The sequence below is a fragment of the Prinia subflava genome, chromosome 8 (genome assembly GCF_021018805.1).
Source record: "Prinia subflava isolate CZ2003 ecotype Zambia chromosome 8, Cam_Psub_1.2, whole genome shotgun sequence".
In the NCBI taxonomy this organism is placed as follows: Eukaryota; Metazoa; Chordata; class Aves; order Passeriformes; family Cisticolidae; genus Prinia; species Prinia subflava.
The window spans coordinates 5,181,878-5,200,295 of NC_086254.1; the positions used below are offsets into that span (position 1 = coordinate 5,181,878).

Consider the following 18,418-nt stretch of genomic DNA (forward strand, 5'->3'; position numbering starts at 1 on the left):
TTCACACTCCCCACCCTGAGTCACTTTGCAAATCCTTTGGGGAAGGATGAGGGCTCCAGGGAGCCCAGTGGCCTCATGCACCCACCAGAAACTCCTGCAAGAGGGGGAATTTGGCAGCTTCTTCAGGAGACAGCAAGAGCCTTACTGGGGGTTCCTGCAGGCAGAGCTGAGGTCTGATTTTCAGCCCTACTCGAAGGTGACTGGAACAGAGAAGCATGGTGGATGCTTCAGGCAACACAAAAAATCACCAGGTGGAAAAAAAGCACCAAAAAAAGACCGTGAGAAAGAAGAACAGGATGTGTAAAGTCATTTCACTCAGATGACCTCGAAGAGGGAAAGTCCTGATACAACACTAAGAAAAACATCTCAAGATTTACCATGTTTGAAACACAAATGAGATTCAAAACAAACCTCAAACCCCTGTGCCTCGTGCAATTAGCAGAATGTGCTTCAACACTCTGCTAGATCTCTTCTCTCTGTACTTACTTGGACAGGTAAGTCAGCCCTGGCAAGTTCCCCTGCAGTTTCTCAGGGGTTCAACAGCTGGATTACTCTCAGTGAAGTGAATGTAAGGCTCTGCCACTTCCAGCCATTCACAAACAGAGGGAGCAGTCAGCCAGCCCTTGCTGGGTCACACTCGGTGCCAGCACTGCCACAGACAGGCCACACACACCTCTGCCAGCAAGGGCTTGAGCACAGGAGGAGTTAAGATCCTGAAAGTGAAATAACCAACTGTGGCTTGCCCCAGCAGCCCACGCCATGGAGAGGAGCCGGGCTGTCGGACCACAAGCCTCTGCTCTTCATTGAGCTGGCAGCAACCAAAAGGCCTGAAAAGAAGTGAAGCTCTTCCTCCCCCACCAGTAAGGTGCAAACACAGCCCTCCTTTGGCTCTAGCTGATGAGAGCTGAAATCCTGGGCTGAGAGATGTCCACTGGTTTCAGCCCTGTCAGAGAAGAGCCACAGTGAAAATGGATCAGTGGCACCTCTGCTCTTCATCACCACTTAGCCTGGAAAATACCCTGGACACCTGATTTTAACAGAGAGTTCACGAGGTCTCAGCCACATGCAATGAGTCCTGTGGTCCCTCCTTGAAGGGGAAGAGTTAAAAATGCAGAGCAGTGTTCCACTTTACTGCCTAATTTGAAGTCCCCTTTCCCTTCACTGAGTCCCCCTCAAAGTTGCTTTTTAACCTAACCCAAAACACCACTGCTCACCACTAACTTTCTCAAACCTTCAGAATCTCAACCTGAGTGAATTGCCCTGTGGTTCAGGGAGACTGGTAGACAGGAACTATATTTCAAATGGAAAAAAAGAGGCAGAAAGCAGAGGGAAAGTCTTTTCATCCACTGTACTGGATATACAGGCACAAACCTCTCTCTCCTATGGAGAAAACCCTTCTGGGTCTCTCAGGTGAATTCCTCTGGGACAGAGAGGCTCCTGGATAAAGCAGACCTGAGCATAGACCTTGTCTGTCTCTTGGACAGACATATGGTATTTAAAGGTGAATTAGGATCTGTACCTGACTCCATTAGGTGCTGCCAGTGCTGCACTGAGGCTCCCAGTTTGAGCCAAAACCAAGGTGTTCTGTGCATTGAGTCTTGGCGTTGACCTTGCTCCAGTCAAAGCGGGTTTGTTATAGGGCACGAAGCCGACGTTGGAAGAACTTACTGACGCTGTCCTCCCGGGAACCTGATGAGTGGTGGAAGAGTTGGGAAAGTTTGTCACGGAGTGACGGTAGCGCGTGGTGATGGGACCAGTCCCGCTGTTTGGCCAGCACTGCTGGCAAGAACATCCCACCCCTGTGTGAAGGGGTGTGGTGGAGGTTGTCACCGGGTACGGGGCATCCAAACGCCTCTGAACGCTGCGGCGGAACCTCGTGGTCTTGTTGGTCTGGACTAGAGCCACAAAGTCAACTTCATAGTTGTAGCCCAAGGGCCCCAGGTCCACTCGCTGGTGGTTCGTGGCGTGGGCCTGCTCCAGGAACACGCAGACGTTCATCTCGTACGGGGACCACCCACCCTCGTCGTTCTGCCACTCCCACACGATGCCCTGCCCAGCGGCTGAGTCCCCTGGGAAAACGTGCCTGCGGACAGCCCGCATCGTCCCTGTGGGGGAGAGGAGGGAGAATAAATACAACGATTTAGTGAGCAGAGAACTAGCAGGGGCCTTGTCCCAGGGATCCCTGCTGCCTGCATGGGGGTGGCCTTTCCCATTCTCCCTCAGGAGGGGCATTAAAGACCTTCTCTTCCCAACAGGGCTGGGTTTGCTCATGAAGCTTAGAAAAATGCAACATCCCCGAGATCCCTGTGCCTCTGCCAAATCTGATTGTGGGCTGGCAGCAGGTTCAAAAGCTTCCAGGAGGAAGGGTGGGAAAGGAGGGAAGGAGAGAGGATGCAGACGCAGACACACCCGAGCACAAAGGCACAGTGATCACATATGCCTCCCTGACGTTAAAAGGAAAAATAGTAAAAAGAAAAAAAATCAGGCTGAGGCACAGATCTGGCTAAAAAAAAAAAACAACTCCCACAGCCTTGACAACAGAGTAACTATAGAGACAAGACACCATCGGGAAGTGCTTTGTAGGAACACTTAAGGGGCTGAACGCCCCCCACTTTGTTACACAAGGGCTGGGGCAATTTTGGTCTTGGGAGAGTGGGTGAAGTCCCACAAGGGGCGAGGGCAAGGACTTCGGAGAAGGGCAAATTTCTGCAGGCTCCTGACTGCTGGGAGAGAGAGCAACACTAGAGAGGGGAAGACAATGAAGTAACTTGAAAACTGGAGAGAGCAGCTGTTCAGACAAAGGGAGAGAAATGGAAGGAGACACACTACTCCTGCAAGGCCACTCGACAGCGACAGCTGGAGCTCGAACCCCCTGCAAGCCTGGCTTTCCAGGATGACTTCACTCCTGGGTACTTTATCCCTTACTTCAAAAAAGCAGCAGCCTTTTTTGTAATAGGGAAGGAAGCCACCCAACAGGACAGAAGGTCTGAAACCTTTGAAAAATGGGTTCTTTCAGCAGGGTCAAAAGTGCTCTTGCAGGAAAAACCCTCAGCAGCCTTCTGCACAGAGAAAGAGGAGCAGGAAAAGCTGTGGGGAAAGCAAGTCTGGGAATCTAGGAAGGTGAGGGTGAACAGGGGTGCAGCGAGTTGTTACAACACAGGAGGAGTTCAAAGAAGAGCACCAAGAGAAAAAAAAATTAAATAAAGTCTCTAAACAGGTCATGAGAGTTACTGCACGGTGCTCCAGGACCTCAGATGAAAACTGGCACATTCACAAGTACCCACACCTAAAGCCTAAGGAGAACTGCCCCAGGATATCACTGGAGACTCTGTGGGGCACAGGAAATCCAGGCAAGCCTCACACACAACAAGCACATCCCAAGGAAGAGGGAGGACGTGGGACTCCACACTGCCAAAATCCAGCTGCTGCTGCGTTCAGGCTCTGCCTGCCTGCATGGTGGCATGAGGACCATGCTGCTGTTATTGTACCCAACAATTGTGAAAACTGTTTCCTTATCTCTGCACTGCTGAAGCTCCAGAGCTGACACAAAGGCTAAGGTTCTCTCAAAAGCAGAATGTGCCACACCAAGGAATGCCAGGACTTGTTTCTGCTCCAGAGAAGCACCAAGCATCCTGCTTATTGCAGAGCAGGACTCTCCAGTGACACCAGCCAACAAATAACATCTCATCAGCACACTTAAAACACTACTAGCAGCCAGTCAAACACAGCAACCTCCCCAAGAGCTCAAACATGGAGCTCAGGATTCCTATGGGACCAGACCTTCCTCTGGCAGAAAGTATCAGCAGAACCAAGATGATCTTCCCAGACTGGAATTGATGTCTTAGTGGAAAAGCAGACTAAACAGCCAAAAGCAACCTCTAGTAATGACTGCTCCTACCCAGAAAGTCCTGCTGAATTTCAGAAACATAAACCCACAGCCTCAAAAGGTAGATAACTTCAGGAAAGAACACCTGAGCAGGAGGAGGACTAGGGATGGGACTGGACTGGGAATGAGATGGTGAGACATGCATTACATTGAGAAATTGTGCAGGAAAGCTGCTCCCAGAGAAAGGGATTACCACAGGTGAGGCAAGGTGTCCAGTGAGACACATGTCAGGAGACTGGCAAGGCTTCCCCTGCTCCACCAGCAGCTCAGAAGCTAAAAGCAGCAAAAGAAGACTGCAGGACTTGAAAGCAACTTGTGTTTTTAACACCCTCAGACAGAAGAAAGAAGATTTTTTAGGAGTCACATGACCAAGGCCATGCACTTGGAAAACATCCCCCTTCTCCCAGGCTGGCAGGGAAACTGGCATTCCTCTCCAGGGTGGGCAAACAGCTGTGGTGAGAGGACAACTCCTGCTGCTTCCCTGTACTCACTCCCAGCTAATCTGTCTTGAGCAGCAGCTGAAGCCCACAGCTAATCCTGCCCACAAGATCCCCCCGCACAGCTGTCATTCCCTGCTGCTGGGGACGCTGCTCCCGTTAACACTGGCTTCCTGTTATTCTCCCTGGCTTCCTTTGAAGAGCCTATTTATCTGTCTAAAAGCTAATGAGCAGAATACAACAGCCTATTTTTTGCACTGTTTAAAGATTTTTCATGGGGATGTTTCCTGCAGAGATTCTGTTCTCCAGCACATGACAAAGTTCAGCTGGCGGCTCGCTCAGAAAGGTTCACGTTTAAGGCAGAAGCTTGCAGAGAGAAAAAGCTTTGCTCAGAATTGGGCCATGGGTAGGGGATATGAGAGCTTTTCCAACAGTCACATTGCAGAGCACACAGGTACTTGGAGGTTCACAGCACTGGCCACTCTGATCAGCATCCCTTTGGATCAACGGGAAACACTGCAGGAGAGCTGTGGAGCAGAATCAGCCTTTTTGTTATTAACAACTCAAACTCAGATCTAGACCAAGGAAAGATGAGATCATACCAGCCAGCAACATTTCCAGAATTGAACTGGACTGTTCCCCGGAGATGAACAGCTCCAAACCATCCTGCAATGGACAATATTCACTGGGTGTTTGGAGCTCTTCTCAAGGGTCTAAAGAGATACAAACGCTCTAAGGACAGACAGCTGCACTTGTGGAAAAGAATGTCCCATTCACACTGGGACATGTTTCATTTTTCCCACAGGCTCTCTGCTCACCTTCACCAGACAGCTTAGGACTGCTGCCCACAGGCTGCATCACTGGCTGAAAAGGCCAGAGGCTGGAAGGCTCCTTCACAAGTTTGGTGTGACAAAACCAGGAAAGAAACAGCTGCTGCTGCCAGCTCTGGTGGTCCATGCTGTACCACTCAAAGCCACAGCCTCAGCTGGCCTTCCAGATGTTTCAACAGGCCAAGCTGAGCACACCTGCCAAAGCATCCAGCTTAGAAAGCTCCTCACCTCACTCAGGACACCACTAGATAAACTCAGCCTAAGGTCACCAAGTCAGAATAAAAACACGGATGCAGCTGTGATGACCACTCACATTTGCTCCAACCACTTCCCTTTCCTGCTGGAATTGGCTGATCATGCAGTTGATTCAAAATATTGTTCATTTACTGTTTCAACTGGCAAGAAACCAGCACATGCCCCTCTCTAAAGCTTGGGATGATGCTCAACTGCATCCTGGAGACACTGGCAAAGGGGAAACCGATGGATGGAAAATTTTCCAAAGCAGCCATTCACTTGGGGTGTGTAATTTGGGATCTCCCTGGATTTTCCAGGGATGAAGTGCATGCATTCCATCCTTGCCCCTTTTCTAAGCTCCAGCTGTTCAGCACATCTGGAGTAAAAGAGGGCAGGAGTTATCTCTGCAGATTCTGAGCTGCTACTCCCAGTGAGCCCAGGAGAGAGGAGAATGAAAATCAGGTCTCAATTCTGCTACTGAGCCCATCCTGCCCTTTCTCCCTGGGAGGACGCAGGCCAGGCTTGCACAGCACAAGCAGAGGGAATATTCTGCTGCAGCGTTTTGGTGTCGTGCGGGGGCCGCAGGCACTCACAAGCAGCTTGAGCAGGGCTGCATGCCAAGGGAAAGCAGCTGGCACTCCAGCTCCAGAGGGAGCAAGGGATTCGAGCAGGAGGGTTGGAATCGTAAAAAGGCCTTTTTTACGCAAGTGATCTTGAATGGATTGGGGGGGGGCAGAGGATGGGGGGAAGTTTCCAGCTCTGAGAGCTCTGGCTCACAGGCTGGGAGCTCCAGGGATCCCAGGATGATGCTCCTGAGGAGATCACAGCTGCCTGCCTGCAGCCGGTTCCACAGATTTTTCCACACTGGGCAGCAGACAGCATCAGAGAGCAGCAGATGTGCTCATAGAGCTGCCCAGCATGGGAGCAAACAGCAGAGCTTTGCAGGGCTCTTACACACAGAATAAGGCCCTGCTTATGCCCAAGCACACCAGCAGAATGGCTGGGGAAGCTCCCTTACCTGTATCCTGCCGGAATTGCGTCAAGCTTGGAATGTCGATGACATAGGGAGCCAGGGCGGGATCCGCGTGGCCCAAAGGGATGCTGCTGACCAGCCCCGACCCCGAGCGCCGGCCCTTCTGCTGGGAGGCCTGGATAACCTGCTCGATGTAGCTGCACACGTTGCCTCGGTACGGCCTCCACCTGCCAAATTCATCCTGCCATTCCCACACTGCCACTGCAGTGGAGCTGCTGCCGTGCCCCGGGGCAGAGCCGGGCGGGCCGGGCGGCCCGGCTGAGCCGCTCCCCGCTCCCTGAGCTGCTGCCATGTTCCTCCCTGAGCTCTGGGCACGCTGTGACTGGAAGTGGCAGCTGTGCTGGCCTTACACCATTTTCTCTTGGGACCTGCAGCAAGAAACAGAGCACAGGGAGCTGAGAATGATGTCCTGAATTCTCCCACCCCACATCCACATCACACAAGCCATCTGAGAGGGAAACAAGCTCTGACTTTCACAGACGATGTTCACTGTGGGTTTAAGAGACTCCAGAGAAGCAGACTGGCCTCAAGACCTCTGGCTGAGCGTGAGTGAGGTACCACCACTCACTCCCTGCCAGTGCTGGCAACTCAGCTAATTGAGGGCAAACACTCTTCAGGAAGACTCTGCTTCCTATGGTCTGTGGCACCCAACACCACCTGAGTCACCACAGAGCTGTACCAAAGCACCCCTGAGCCACTGCTAATCTGTGTCAGGCAGACCCGTAAGCCTTGGCACAGTTCAGACACTCACTAGCCAGCAGTGTGCCAAGGCAAGCTGCCATTCTGCCCCTTCCCCATGCTCAGCACGGCTCCTGGCAGCATTACACTGACCACCCCAATGTGAGCTGCCAAACGCTGGCCAAACACTCTTTCACAGGAATGACTGAGTTACACCAGCGGTTCCCAAACTCTTCACACTCATCCGAGCTCCAGGGCTGCACCATCAGCTCCATTCAGGCTTCTGACCACTTAACTTTGGCCCAGGATCAGTCCTGTGACTCCTGTGCAGCGTCACACACGCAAACAAAGCCAGAAGACAACTCTTAATGCAGTTTGCAAATCACAGTAGGCACACTTCTTTACCTGAGTGCAATCCCAGCAAGAAACAGATGGGAAGGAGTACAGGAGAACCAGGAGGAACACAGGGCATAATCAACTGCCTGTGCTGAGGGCACTGATTTAGGTCCTCAAAGCACACCTATTTCAGCTTCTCAGGTTGAAGAACAAGGAACATCTTGAAACAAGGGACAATCAGCATCAGAGACTCAAGCCCTTAAGAGATGATTTGGTGAAGAACAGAGAAAGGGTAGGAGCCCAAAGATACCAGACAAAGACACAAAAGAAAGTGAATAAATTCCAACAAGAAGAGATCACCACTCTCAGCCCCCAAGGGATGTAAAAAGAGCAGATCCAAAGGCATCACATGATCGCCCAGAGACACCAGGGGTCTGATATTTGACATTCCTTGTCTGCTGTGTCATTCCAAGGAATCCTGTCCAAACCATCTGCACACACATCTGCCCAAATGCTGGACAACCACTTGGAGATCCCCACGTTGGTGCTCGTGTGTAGGTGGGTTCGGCTGTGAATGAGTGAAACTCATTTTGTTTTAAAATAAATTCGCCTTCTCCCTTCCGAGGTCTCACGTCACTGATTGCTCGCTTAACTCCCAGCAGTCAGCAGGGAGCCGTGAGCTTCCTTCCCAGCCAATGGAAAAGTTCAGGTTTCCCAAGAGGCAGAGCAGCAGTGGGTGGCTTCCACTGGAGGATGCCATCTGCACAGAGAATGACATCCCTGCCGGATGGGGAAAGAGCCCACGCTCCGCAGAGCGTCCCATCCGCCATGCCCGTGTGGCTTGATCGCTTAAAAAAAGACAGAGAAGGAGAGCTAGCACAGAACAGACACACCCACACGTCTGCATTTATAAGAGGAAGGCAACAGTTTCCCCAGGAATTCAGTGTAAATTAGTTATGAGCTGCTCTGAGATTTTTACACAACACCCCCAGCTCAACTGGTCTTGGTGACAAATAGCTCCAGATCACCAAGATGCTACCCCGGTCTCTGCTATTAATCTTTTCTTTGTAATCCATTCTTGCCTAACACACCAAGCACAGTTATTTTACTGCTAAAACAGCAAATTAAGACGTAAGGTATCAAATCCAACACCTACCTCTGCCACTTCTTTTTATGGCAGGTTTCACACCAACATTTTTTCACCTCAAGGACCACCAGCATTGTCCATGCTCAACTCAGAGCAAAAGCCAGGCTGTGACATTTTCTATCCCACCCCCTGCACTAGGTGCTCTGAACCCCAAATACAGAACAAACATGTTTTTCCCCCCAAAGTTGTTACCAAATACTCATCTGCAGCCACACACAGAGCAGAGACAGGCTGTGAGGAGGGAGTCAGCGATTCTTTTTCCTTCCTTTCTGAAACAGCAGCAGGAAATGCAGACAAGCAGACACCGCAGCAGAAAAGCCACCTCCTTTCCCGTGCCACCTCACACTCGCTGGGGTAATAGCTGGGTGACAACAGCCTGTCCCTCACCCCGGGGTGGCAGTGATGCTGTGAATCCTGGACCACAGGTGGAGGTACCCGGGCTGGCTACACGAGACTGTCGCGTGCTCCAACATCCACTTCCCCATCAGAGTGGAAAAACATTTCCTGTGCTGGGACTGCTGCTCCAAAGGAGGAGCGAGGGGCGTATTTCAGCCTCCTGCCAGTTCTTGCTGAAAGCTGCTGGAACCAGCAGCTGTTTGCACGGATTGGGAAGCAAGGAATGCGGGAGAGCATCAGTAAGCCGGAATTACACAAGTCCTGGAGTTATGGCAAACGAGAAAGAAAAGGCCTAAAGTTGCAGTTCTTGACTTTGAGAATCAACAGCACACAAATATTGAAAGCTGAGAAATTCAATACTGGAACTGCTTGTGTTCAGCATTACACCACAGCTGAAGGGGTTTGGGGAAGAGTGGGACGTGGTTTGGGATGTGTTACACATCCCAGCTCACCTCTTTACTCAAATCTCATGGACTAGAATACTTCACCTCAAGCCTTAAAAATACCTTGAAAAGTTGAAATTCACACCAACCCTAAAACTCTTATTTGACAAACAGTCAAGGCTCCAGTCAGAAATCCTCTGGGCCACCCTTCCTCCAGTGAAAACAAAACCCTGGCTAATTCAAGTGCAGACCTTAATATTCCAGCCAGATGCCCTTCACTTTGAAGGTATTTGGTAACATGGGCTGAGAGCTTGAGTTTGGATTTGTTTGGGTGGAACTTTACACCCAGCACAACCTCTGAAACATTTGTCCACATGGCTTTAATTGGGGACTTGGACAGGAAAAAAACTGAGTGTGTTTCAGATGTGTTTTCCAGCAGCTCCTCAAACTCCAGCAAATGGTGGTGAAAAGCTGCAGAACGGGAATTAAAGCCTTTGAAAGCTGTATTTAATTCTCTGTTCCACTTCAAGAAGGCAGAATTTCTTTTGCTTTAAATGCAGGATGTTAAAATTCATGGGTCTGAGACGATTTCTAAAAATGCCAACTCCTTTTTTAAGTTTCTGAACTTGAATTGCCAGGGCTGATAAAAGTTTTCACGAAATGCAAGCTTGTACCTGGAACAGAAAAAGAGCCTTGGGAGCTCTTGAGCTGGGTTGAATTAAAAATAAAAGTCACCAGATTGGTAAAATAGAGACTTTTCAGCAGGCTGTTCAGAAAAGAGTGCCCAGGAGGGATTGTTAAGCACCACGACACCACTTTGACAGACAGGACTGGGAGGGCAACGAAGAACCCATGGGAAGAGATTACACAGGGATTAGGGGAGCACATAAAGCACAGGGAGGCCACAGGGCTGCAGTAAGACGTGACCCTGTGCAGGAGACACGACTGGAACAGCACTACAGGTGCTCCGAGCCCTCCCCCAACCCCAAACCACCCAGCCAGGGTCCCCACACCAGCTGAGCTGAACTTCTGAGCACAGCAAACCCCGATGCTACAGGCTTGGAAACTGTTGCCAGGTAATTCACACCCAAACATACCTTTCCTTACACAAGCACGCAGCACCGATTAGCACCAACCAAAGAGAAAGAACAGAGCTCGGCAGTAGAGAAAAGTCTCAATAATAACTCCAAGCAGGCAGATCTATCCCCGTCCCGTCCTCTCCCAGCCTCTGCTGATCCTCACGGCACAAGGTGGCCGGGCTGACAGCCACAACAACAGGAGAAATAAATCCGGCTGCTCCAAACCTGGACTGCTTCCATTCAAAACAAGTTTTAAAGCGAGTCCCCCTCGGAAGGGGAAAATAGAGACGGCAACTGAGGCGGAACAAAGCGTTCGCCTGTCAGTGAAGCCGAGGGCTGGTTTCGGGCACGGGTGAACAGAAAAGCTGAGGCAGCAAGAGGAGGGCAGGTACACCCACACACAGGATCCCACCTGGACACGGGATCTCACCACACTTTGTGTCTAACCCGACTACTCCTGGGTCCTTCTGGGCACCCAGGCGGGTTATTTATTTGCGGGGAGATCAGACTTGTGAGGTGAGAACCTGGCACGACGTGGAGAGCCCCTCCAGCTCCCCAACGCCTTCGGCTCGCGGCAGGAGCTCCCGGAGCTCCGGAACTGCCAAGCCGGGTCCCACCTCGAGGAGCCGGTGGCTCAGGGGGCCCGGAGGGGCCACCCGCCCCTCAGGCAGCTCCCCCCGGCCCCGGAGCCCTGGGCAGCACCCGCCACCCACCGCAGCCGCCTGCTGGCTCCCACAGGCCCCCATGGGTGCCGGGGGTGTCCGGGCGGCACCGACCGCCCCGGGAGCAGTGGAGGAGCCGGGGCCTGGTGCGAGGGGAGCGGCGCCCGTGTTCCCGGGCCGACGGGACGCCAGGCAGGCCGGGCCCGGAGCGGCCGCAGGGGCCGGGGTGTTCCCTCACGAACGGCCCGGGCTGCGCGGTATGGGGAACGGGGTTCCGGGGGTGCCCGCCCAGGGGTGCCCGCCCCGCGAAGCACAACACAACACAACCCAGCCCAGCCCAGTACAGCCCCCCGTCCAGGCGCCGCTGTCCCCCGGTCCCGTCACCCCTCGGCCCGCCCGGCGCCCCGGCCCCTCACCCCGAGCAGGGCCCGGCGCCGCCGCTCCCGGCCCGCGGTCACGGAACCTCCGCGCATGCGCACGCCGGGCCGCCGGGGGGCGAGCTGAGGGGGCGGGGCTGAGGGGGCGGGGCCAAGGGGGAGGCAGGGACGTGATTGGTGGAGGCGTGAGGGAGGGAAATGGTGGGCGTGAGGCGGTGTGGGGCCGAGTGTGGTACTGAGGGTGTGATAGTGATAATGAGTGTGGTAATGAGGGTGATAATGAGTGTGGGATAGTGATGAGTGTGAGACAGTGTGCAGGACCGAGTGTGATAATGACTGTGATCATGATAATGAGTGTGTGATAGTGATAGCGAGTGTAAGAGAGTGTGCAGGACTGAGTGTGATAAAGTGTGATAATAATCACATCATAATGAGTGTGTGGGAACAAGTGTGCTTATGAGTGTGATAACGATAATGAGTGTGTGAGACTGAGTGTAATAGCGAGTGTGTGATAGTGATAATGAGTGTGTGTGAGACTGTGTGATAGTGCGAGTCAGAATGTGACAGTGAGTGTGTGACAGTGGGTGTGTGTTAGTGACTGTGATAGTGTATGATAGTGTGAGATAGTGTGTCGTGTGAGTGTGACAGTGGGTGTGACAGTGTATGACGAGTGTGTGATAGTGATAGTGTGTCACAGTGAATAGTGAATAGTGTAAATGACAGTGGCAGTGACTGTGTGTGAGAGAGCTGCTAGTGTGTGTATGTGGGATAGTGGCGGTGCGAGTGTGACAGTGTGTGTGACGGTGTGGGGGTGTGTGTGAGTGTGTGTGACAGTGCACATGGGTGTGTCCATGTGAGTGTGAGCATGTGGAGTACTGGGGAGCTGAGATGCTCTGTGTGTGCAGGGGATTCTGAGTGTGAGAGTGCCTGTGTGTGTGATGGGATGGGTGTGTGTGATGGGATATGTGTGTGTAAAGGGGTGTGTGTGATGGGATGTGTGTGTGTGATGGGTGTGTGTGATGAGGTGTGTGGCACATCACCAGCACAGCCCCTCCTGCAGTTTAACACCTCTGGGTGCTGTGGGTGTGACCCCTGGACCCAGATCCAGCCTGGATCAATCAGCTGCTCACCGCCTTGAGGGTTTCGTTGACACCCGTGGACATCCGAAGCAAAGCCCTGGAGGTGCCTGATCCTTGTTTGCGGTGAGGATGGTGGAGCACAACCCCGTGTGCCACAGATGTCTGAAATGACACAGCGCTGCTCCCTCCCGGCTGCTGCACCTCCGTCACCCCCCTTGTAAGATGTGTGTGTTTATTTAGGGATTCCTTTGATCCTGGAGCATCTTGGAGGGTGCTGGATCACTTCTTTGTGCTCTCTTAGAGGTAGGTCACACCCCACCTGGGTTTTTCCCTTTCCTGGGACCCCCACCAAGACCTTGGCAGCAGTGATTAAAGAACCACAGAACCAGAGAATCATTTAGGCTGAAAAAGACCCTTAAGATCACCATAATCCCTTCTGAACCAGGAAGTGTTCACCAGTCCTTATCAAATGACTTGAAACCTCCCTGGACTTTACACCCATGCCATGATACACCTGCCCCAAAAGGCTTATAAAAATAAAGAACATTATATTTGGAGTCAGTAGTTACAGCAAAAAAACACCCCATATAGAACCACTTTATGCTATAGGAATGGAGGGATATTATAAAACTCTTCTTGCAGGGTTAAACGTGAGACTCATCTTTACAGAGCCTGAATAAGGTTGGTTTTCATCCCAAAATGCACAGTGCCAAGCACATAACCATGGCAGCTCCAGTGAAAACCCTCTGGAGCTGCATCCCCACACAGCTCAGCCTTGTATGCAAATGCCCATGTATTTCTCTGCTCCAGGATGGATGAGACTGTCACACACTTGAGTTCAAAATACTCACAAAGTACTAATAATTGCCAGAAGTGATTGATAGCCTGCTTGTAATGTGTCTGCTTAAGCAATAAGTTTCACATTTACAACTCAGGTGCTTGGGATTCCTGTCTCCTGCGGCTGTAATTAGAAACTGGAGAGCAATGCAAAGGATTTGTTGCTTTTTTTTTTTTTCCTGAAAAATAGATAGGAATGCTTCATAAAGCCATGCTGGGAGCAGACTATGTGATCCATGTGGTTGCATGGGTGGACAGGTATTAAATTTCCTGTGATCCTAAACAGGAAAAGGTTTAAGGGGGGTTTGAGGATGGCGAAGAAGGGTCTCTATGCAGTCTTGCAGGCCTTCATGGCATGGCTGGGAGACAAAGGGATGCTCCCGGTGAGGAGTCCTGGCTGGTGAGAGAGGATGGGCGAGGGCTCAGGGTGATGCTCCAGGACTGAAAGGTGCTGCTGCTAAGGGCTGCAGGGTGGGGGAGAGCAGAGGTGAATTGGGTGCAGCTCCTGGGTGGAGGGAAGGGTTGTACAGTGGAGATAAACCAGTCAGGTGGTGGCTGAGCTGTGGGAAGAGTCTTAAATTGCATCGATTTATTTAATTTTTAGTTTTTGAGCAGGGATTCATGCTCTGATCTTGCATCAGGGTCCATGGAAGGTTTTGCCAGGCACAGTGAGTGGTTGAGGTGCCTCATCTCAGCATGGTTGGTCCTTAGCCTCCCTTTTCTCACACCTTGCTGTCTCTTGTCCTGTATTCCACGACCGTTCAACAACCTGAAAGGGGTTAACAGAGCCATAGGCAATATGAACCCAGGGTCTGCTGACCAGCTGAGCCTGTCAGCCCCGCTGCACAACTTCCTCCAGCTGTGCTGTGTGAGGGTGGCTGTAAAGATCCTCGATGATCCCTGAATCTGAAAGGTGAACCTTGGTGTTCTGCTGTCCCTAAGGACCCTGTTTTCACAGGGATGCAGACCTCACAGTCCTCACTGCCTGCAAAAATATTTTATATTTTACATGATTTTTACCTTTATGATCCCCAGAATTTAACATAGTCCCTTAGATTTTTTTTTTCTTTTCAGCTGGATCCCTTTTTCCCCGTGCTGTTCTTTCCCACACCCTTCTCTGCATGCTCCCCAAATCAGTATGCAAAGCACTGAGTCCTCCAACGTGGCATCACCTCCTGTCTGATCCATCCACACACGGGGGTAACCAGGCAAATATTTGCCTTCCCCCTGATCCTTTCCTTGCAGTGGTGCTGGAAGGCTGTTGAATTAATTTCTCCATGGCTGCTCCCTCTCACACGGTTTTGGCTCGAGGTCTTACACTAATGTCTACAAAACCTGATGCCTGAGGCTCTGTTAAATTGCCAGGCTTAGCCTGGTGCTCCAGGGAATAGCCTGGCCACTTAGGAAACGGCCTGTCCAAGCTCTGCTGGGATTGCTGCAGCACTTTGAATTCACAGCCCACTCGATTTCACATTAATTTCCCTGTGCAGACAAACCCAAAGTGACAGGAATTAGGAAGAAATTCCTCTGCAGGCAGAGAATAATAGGTGAAATTTCATTTTGCTTTCCTCTGCAGCAGCTGCTGCTGATTCCTGGCAGGGACCAGCTACACAAAGCAGGGATGGGTCTGGTGTGGGCATCCTCCTCCTGCTGGGTGACCTTGCTGTCCAACCCCTGGGAATTACCTGCTGAGGGGCACATGTTCCTCATCCCTGCTGGTAGTGGGAGATGCCCCCTGACCTCAGCTCAGCTCTGTGTTTCCCTGCCTGCCTTCTCTGGGGAAATCACAGAGTCTTGAACAGTTTATGTTGGAAGGGACCAGCCCAGGTTGTTCCAAGCCCTGGCTGTGGGCAGGGACACCTTCCACCATCCCAGGTTGCTCCAAGCCCCACCCAACCTGATCTTGAACTTCCAGCGTCCGTATCTTCCCCGGGCAACCTGTGCCAGGGCCTCATCACGGTCACCACAAAACATCCTTTCCTTATGTCAGTCCTAAATTTACCGTTCTCACTTGAAACCCCTGCCCCTTCTCCTGTCTTCCCGACCCCAATAAAAGGGGTCTTTCCATCCTTTGCTAAATCCAGCCGGGAAACTCTGGACCCAAATCCTCCGGGTTGTATTTCTGTCTCACCTGCTCTGGCCACGCTCACCTCGCCATTAGTGCTAATTAGGGGCAGAACTCATCCTGGCTCTGCCTTCTGCCTGCTTTTCCCAGTGGAGCTTTTCTCCTTCTCCCTGGATCCAAGCCTCTCCCCGCTGTCTCAAGCGCTTCTCCCTGCAGCTGCGTGCCACCTAGTGCACACTCAGCCGCCTGGCAGCCGACGAGGCAGGCGATCCATCCCTCGGGAGCTTTCCTGGAGCTAAATGCGCCTTTCAAGGTCCCTTCCAACCCCAGCTGTCCCACGCAGCGTCAGGCTCGGGCACGGCTTCTCCACCCACGCAGGTTCCTGCGCTGGCAGGCAGCAATGTCCATCCCGTCTGTCTTGTCAGCCTGGCTGTCCCCACACAGGTCATCACCTCCCAGTCACCCACTTTGGCACAGTTTGGACTCTCTGGAGTGCATCTAAAAGCACTGAGGCTGCAGCAGTCCCATCTCACAGCAGCAATGCTGCAGCAGGAGTACGATGCATTGATGCATTAATTCCCCAGGGCTGGCAGAGAAGCCAGCAAGTGCTGGTCCCAATGGACAAGTCATAAAAATAAATCCACCTACATGAATACCTGCATATATGTTTTTATAACATATATACGGCTGTTGTCTCATAGGATCCTGCTGCCAGGTGAGGTTTCACCCCCAGAGGTAATGGCAGTCAGAAAATTGAGTTACAAACACACCCCAAAACTCATGGTCCACATCGAGTGCCTTTGGTGACAGAGGGGACACAGCTCCCCGTTTCCCATCCCCTCTCCCTTGCTGTGATCCGTTCCTGCCTCTCCCCAGCCCTGGATGGCGGCCGGAGCCCACGGGGCTGCTGCCCTCCGGAGAGCCTGCTGTCAGCACCGCGTCCTTGGGCTGCTCCTTCCCACCTGCCTGGGGTGGTTCCTGCAGCACGTCGGGCAGGAAGCAGATTAGGGAGGAACAAAGGTGATTTTGTCCGGGGAGGGGATGGGTACCTCTCCCCGAGCTCCCGCTTGCTGCAGCCCAGGGCGACGCTGAGCCTCTCTGGGGGCTTCCACTGCTCTTTCCTCAGCCCTGCCGTCCCTTCAGTACCTATAAACTGCCTTAAAATTGGCTCGTGATTCTCAAATAGCACAGCTCCAGCTGCACCGAGGCGGGGCTTGATGTCAGGACAGAGAACCAAAATGGTCTTGGACTGGATTTACATCTTTCCCTTCTTCAAAGGCTGCTGGGCACAGGCTGGTTTGGGGCTGGGAGCTCCCCGGACCCCACATTGCAGGATCCCATCACTGGCTGTGCCCTGGAGCAGCAGAAGGAGCAGAGGAAGGGAGGGGAGGCTCCCTCCTGCTGTAGATGCAGCATTTTTCATGCCAGTGCTCCCCAAAGTGAAAGCAGCATTAACCCCCTAAATACCCAGCGATTTAGCACAGCCATCAGCAGGGGAATTCTGTCATTCTTTATACATCAGCCAAGGCTCGAAACAGCAACTGGTGTTTCTAGCCCTGTGTTTCCCTCCTGGCAGCAAGAAGATGCCTTTTGTTTCAGCTTATGGCTCTTTCATACAGCACCAGGCTCTTCTTCAAATCCCCAGTGCATTTCCTGGCCTGGTAGAGCCTGGACAAATGAGTTTATCTCTCCTCTCTGTATTTTCCCAGCTAATCAAAAAGGGAAATCGGTTTGGATTTTTGATTTTGGTTTTTGTTTCGGTTTTGGGTTTTGGTTTTTATTCTGTTTTGTTTTCTGGACGCCTTGTGTTTTCTGCAGTTTCATGAGCCACTTGTTTTCCCCAGTTTCCACCATGGCCAAACTACTGCCAGGAAAGAGGTCTGCAGGAGATGCCACCCACTGCCATAGGAAGCCGTGGCAGATGCTGCTTGTGGCATGTGGCAGCTGCTGAGTGGATGTGGGGATGGCCCTGAGAAGCTTCTCTCCCGTGGGCATCTCTGGAGTGTCCCGGAGTCTCCCTGCCTGACTAGGCAGCAGGACCATCAAGAAGCATAAAAAGAGCTTCTTTTTTTCCTGGCACACAAGTGAACAGCCTTGCTGTCCTGTGGAATTTTATAATTAGCCTTTCTTATGTTGTGGCTGCTCCCTGAATAAGGCTGGCTGTGTTTTCTTTTCCTCGGAGCAGCGTAATCCCCTAGCCTGACACTGCCAAGCCACTCAAAGCACATGCAGGAATGATGTAGACATGGAAAAAGGCTGAGATGCTGCCCCAAACACCCAGAGAAATCCTGCACAGGGTGGAGAGCATCTTATCCCTGCATATCCACATTATGCTCCTGGTCTGCAAAACCTGGATGTGGATTGATGCTGGAGCTGATGAATCCCAGTCCATAGGCCCTGGCAGACAGCCAGCACAGTGGGGAGTTTGTCAAAGTTTAGGCAAAACAGACTTAAAAGGCACCTTTGAAACTTGTGCTCATGATCTGGTTAATTAGAACTTCGCTGCTACTGGGAAATAAAAGTGCCTAATTGCTAATTACTAAATCCCTGCAAGAAAGGAACAGCAGAAGCAGTTGGCGACAGTTGTAGCCAGAGCTGTCTATGTGCAGAGTTAAAATACAAAACCCAGGCTTTTTAGGGCATTTAGAGGTGTGGACTTTGCATAGGAGCAAGTGAAAAATCCAGCAGCAGAGCCACAAGGCAAATTCTGCCTCCCGTGAGAATGAGAGCAGGAATCCTGTGGCTTATGAAATCAACTTGTTCAAAGCTGAAGCACACCAGGCTCCTAAAATTGCTGGGGAACTTAAGAATTCATAAGGCTGGGAAACCCAGTATGTTTCAAGGTTCCTTTTCTGTGGTCTTCAAGGTTGCTGAGACTCAAGAGTCTCACATTATCTGGCTTTTACTTGCAATGATGGTTAAAATGGTTAAAAAGCTGTAATAGTTAAAAATTATTAAA

General features: G+C 51.7%; 1 protein-coding gene across 2 annotated transcripts in view; it reads right to left on the reverse strand.

Moving 5' to 3' along the window:
• The window catches only part of DTX2 (deltex E3 ubiquitin ligase 2), a 35,273-nt gene extending 23,659 nt beyond the window's left edge, over positions 1 to 11,614 (reverse strand). Inside the window, exons 1-3 of one of the 2 annotated variants that reach the window (XM_063402484.1) lie at positions 11,518 to 11,614; positions 6,406 to 6,788; positions 1,520 to 2,105 (exon numbers count right to left, since the gene is read on the reverse strand). In XM_063402484.1, the coding sequence (XP_063258554.1) occupies positions 1,520 to 2,105; positions 6,406 to 6,712 (893 nt within the window). In that variant the 5' untranslated portion in view covers positions 6,713 to 6,788; positions 11,518 to 11,614. Of the gene's footprint in view, positions 1 to 1,519; positions 2,106 to 6,405; positions 6,789 to 11,517 lie in introns of those variants that run through there. The other variant, XM_063402485.1, reaches the window with a different exon arrangement.
• Between the last annotated feature and the right edge of the window lie 6,804 nt (positions 11,615 to 18,418).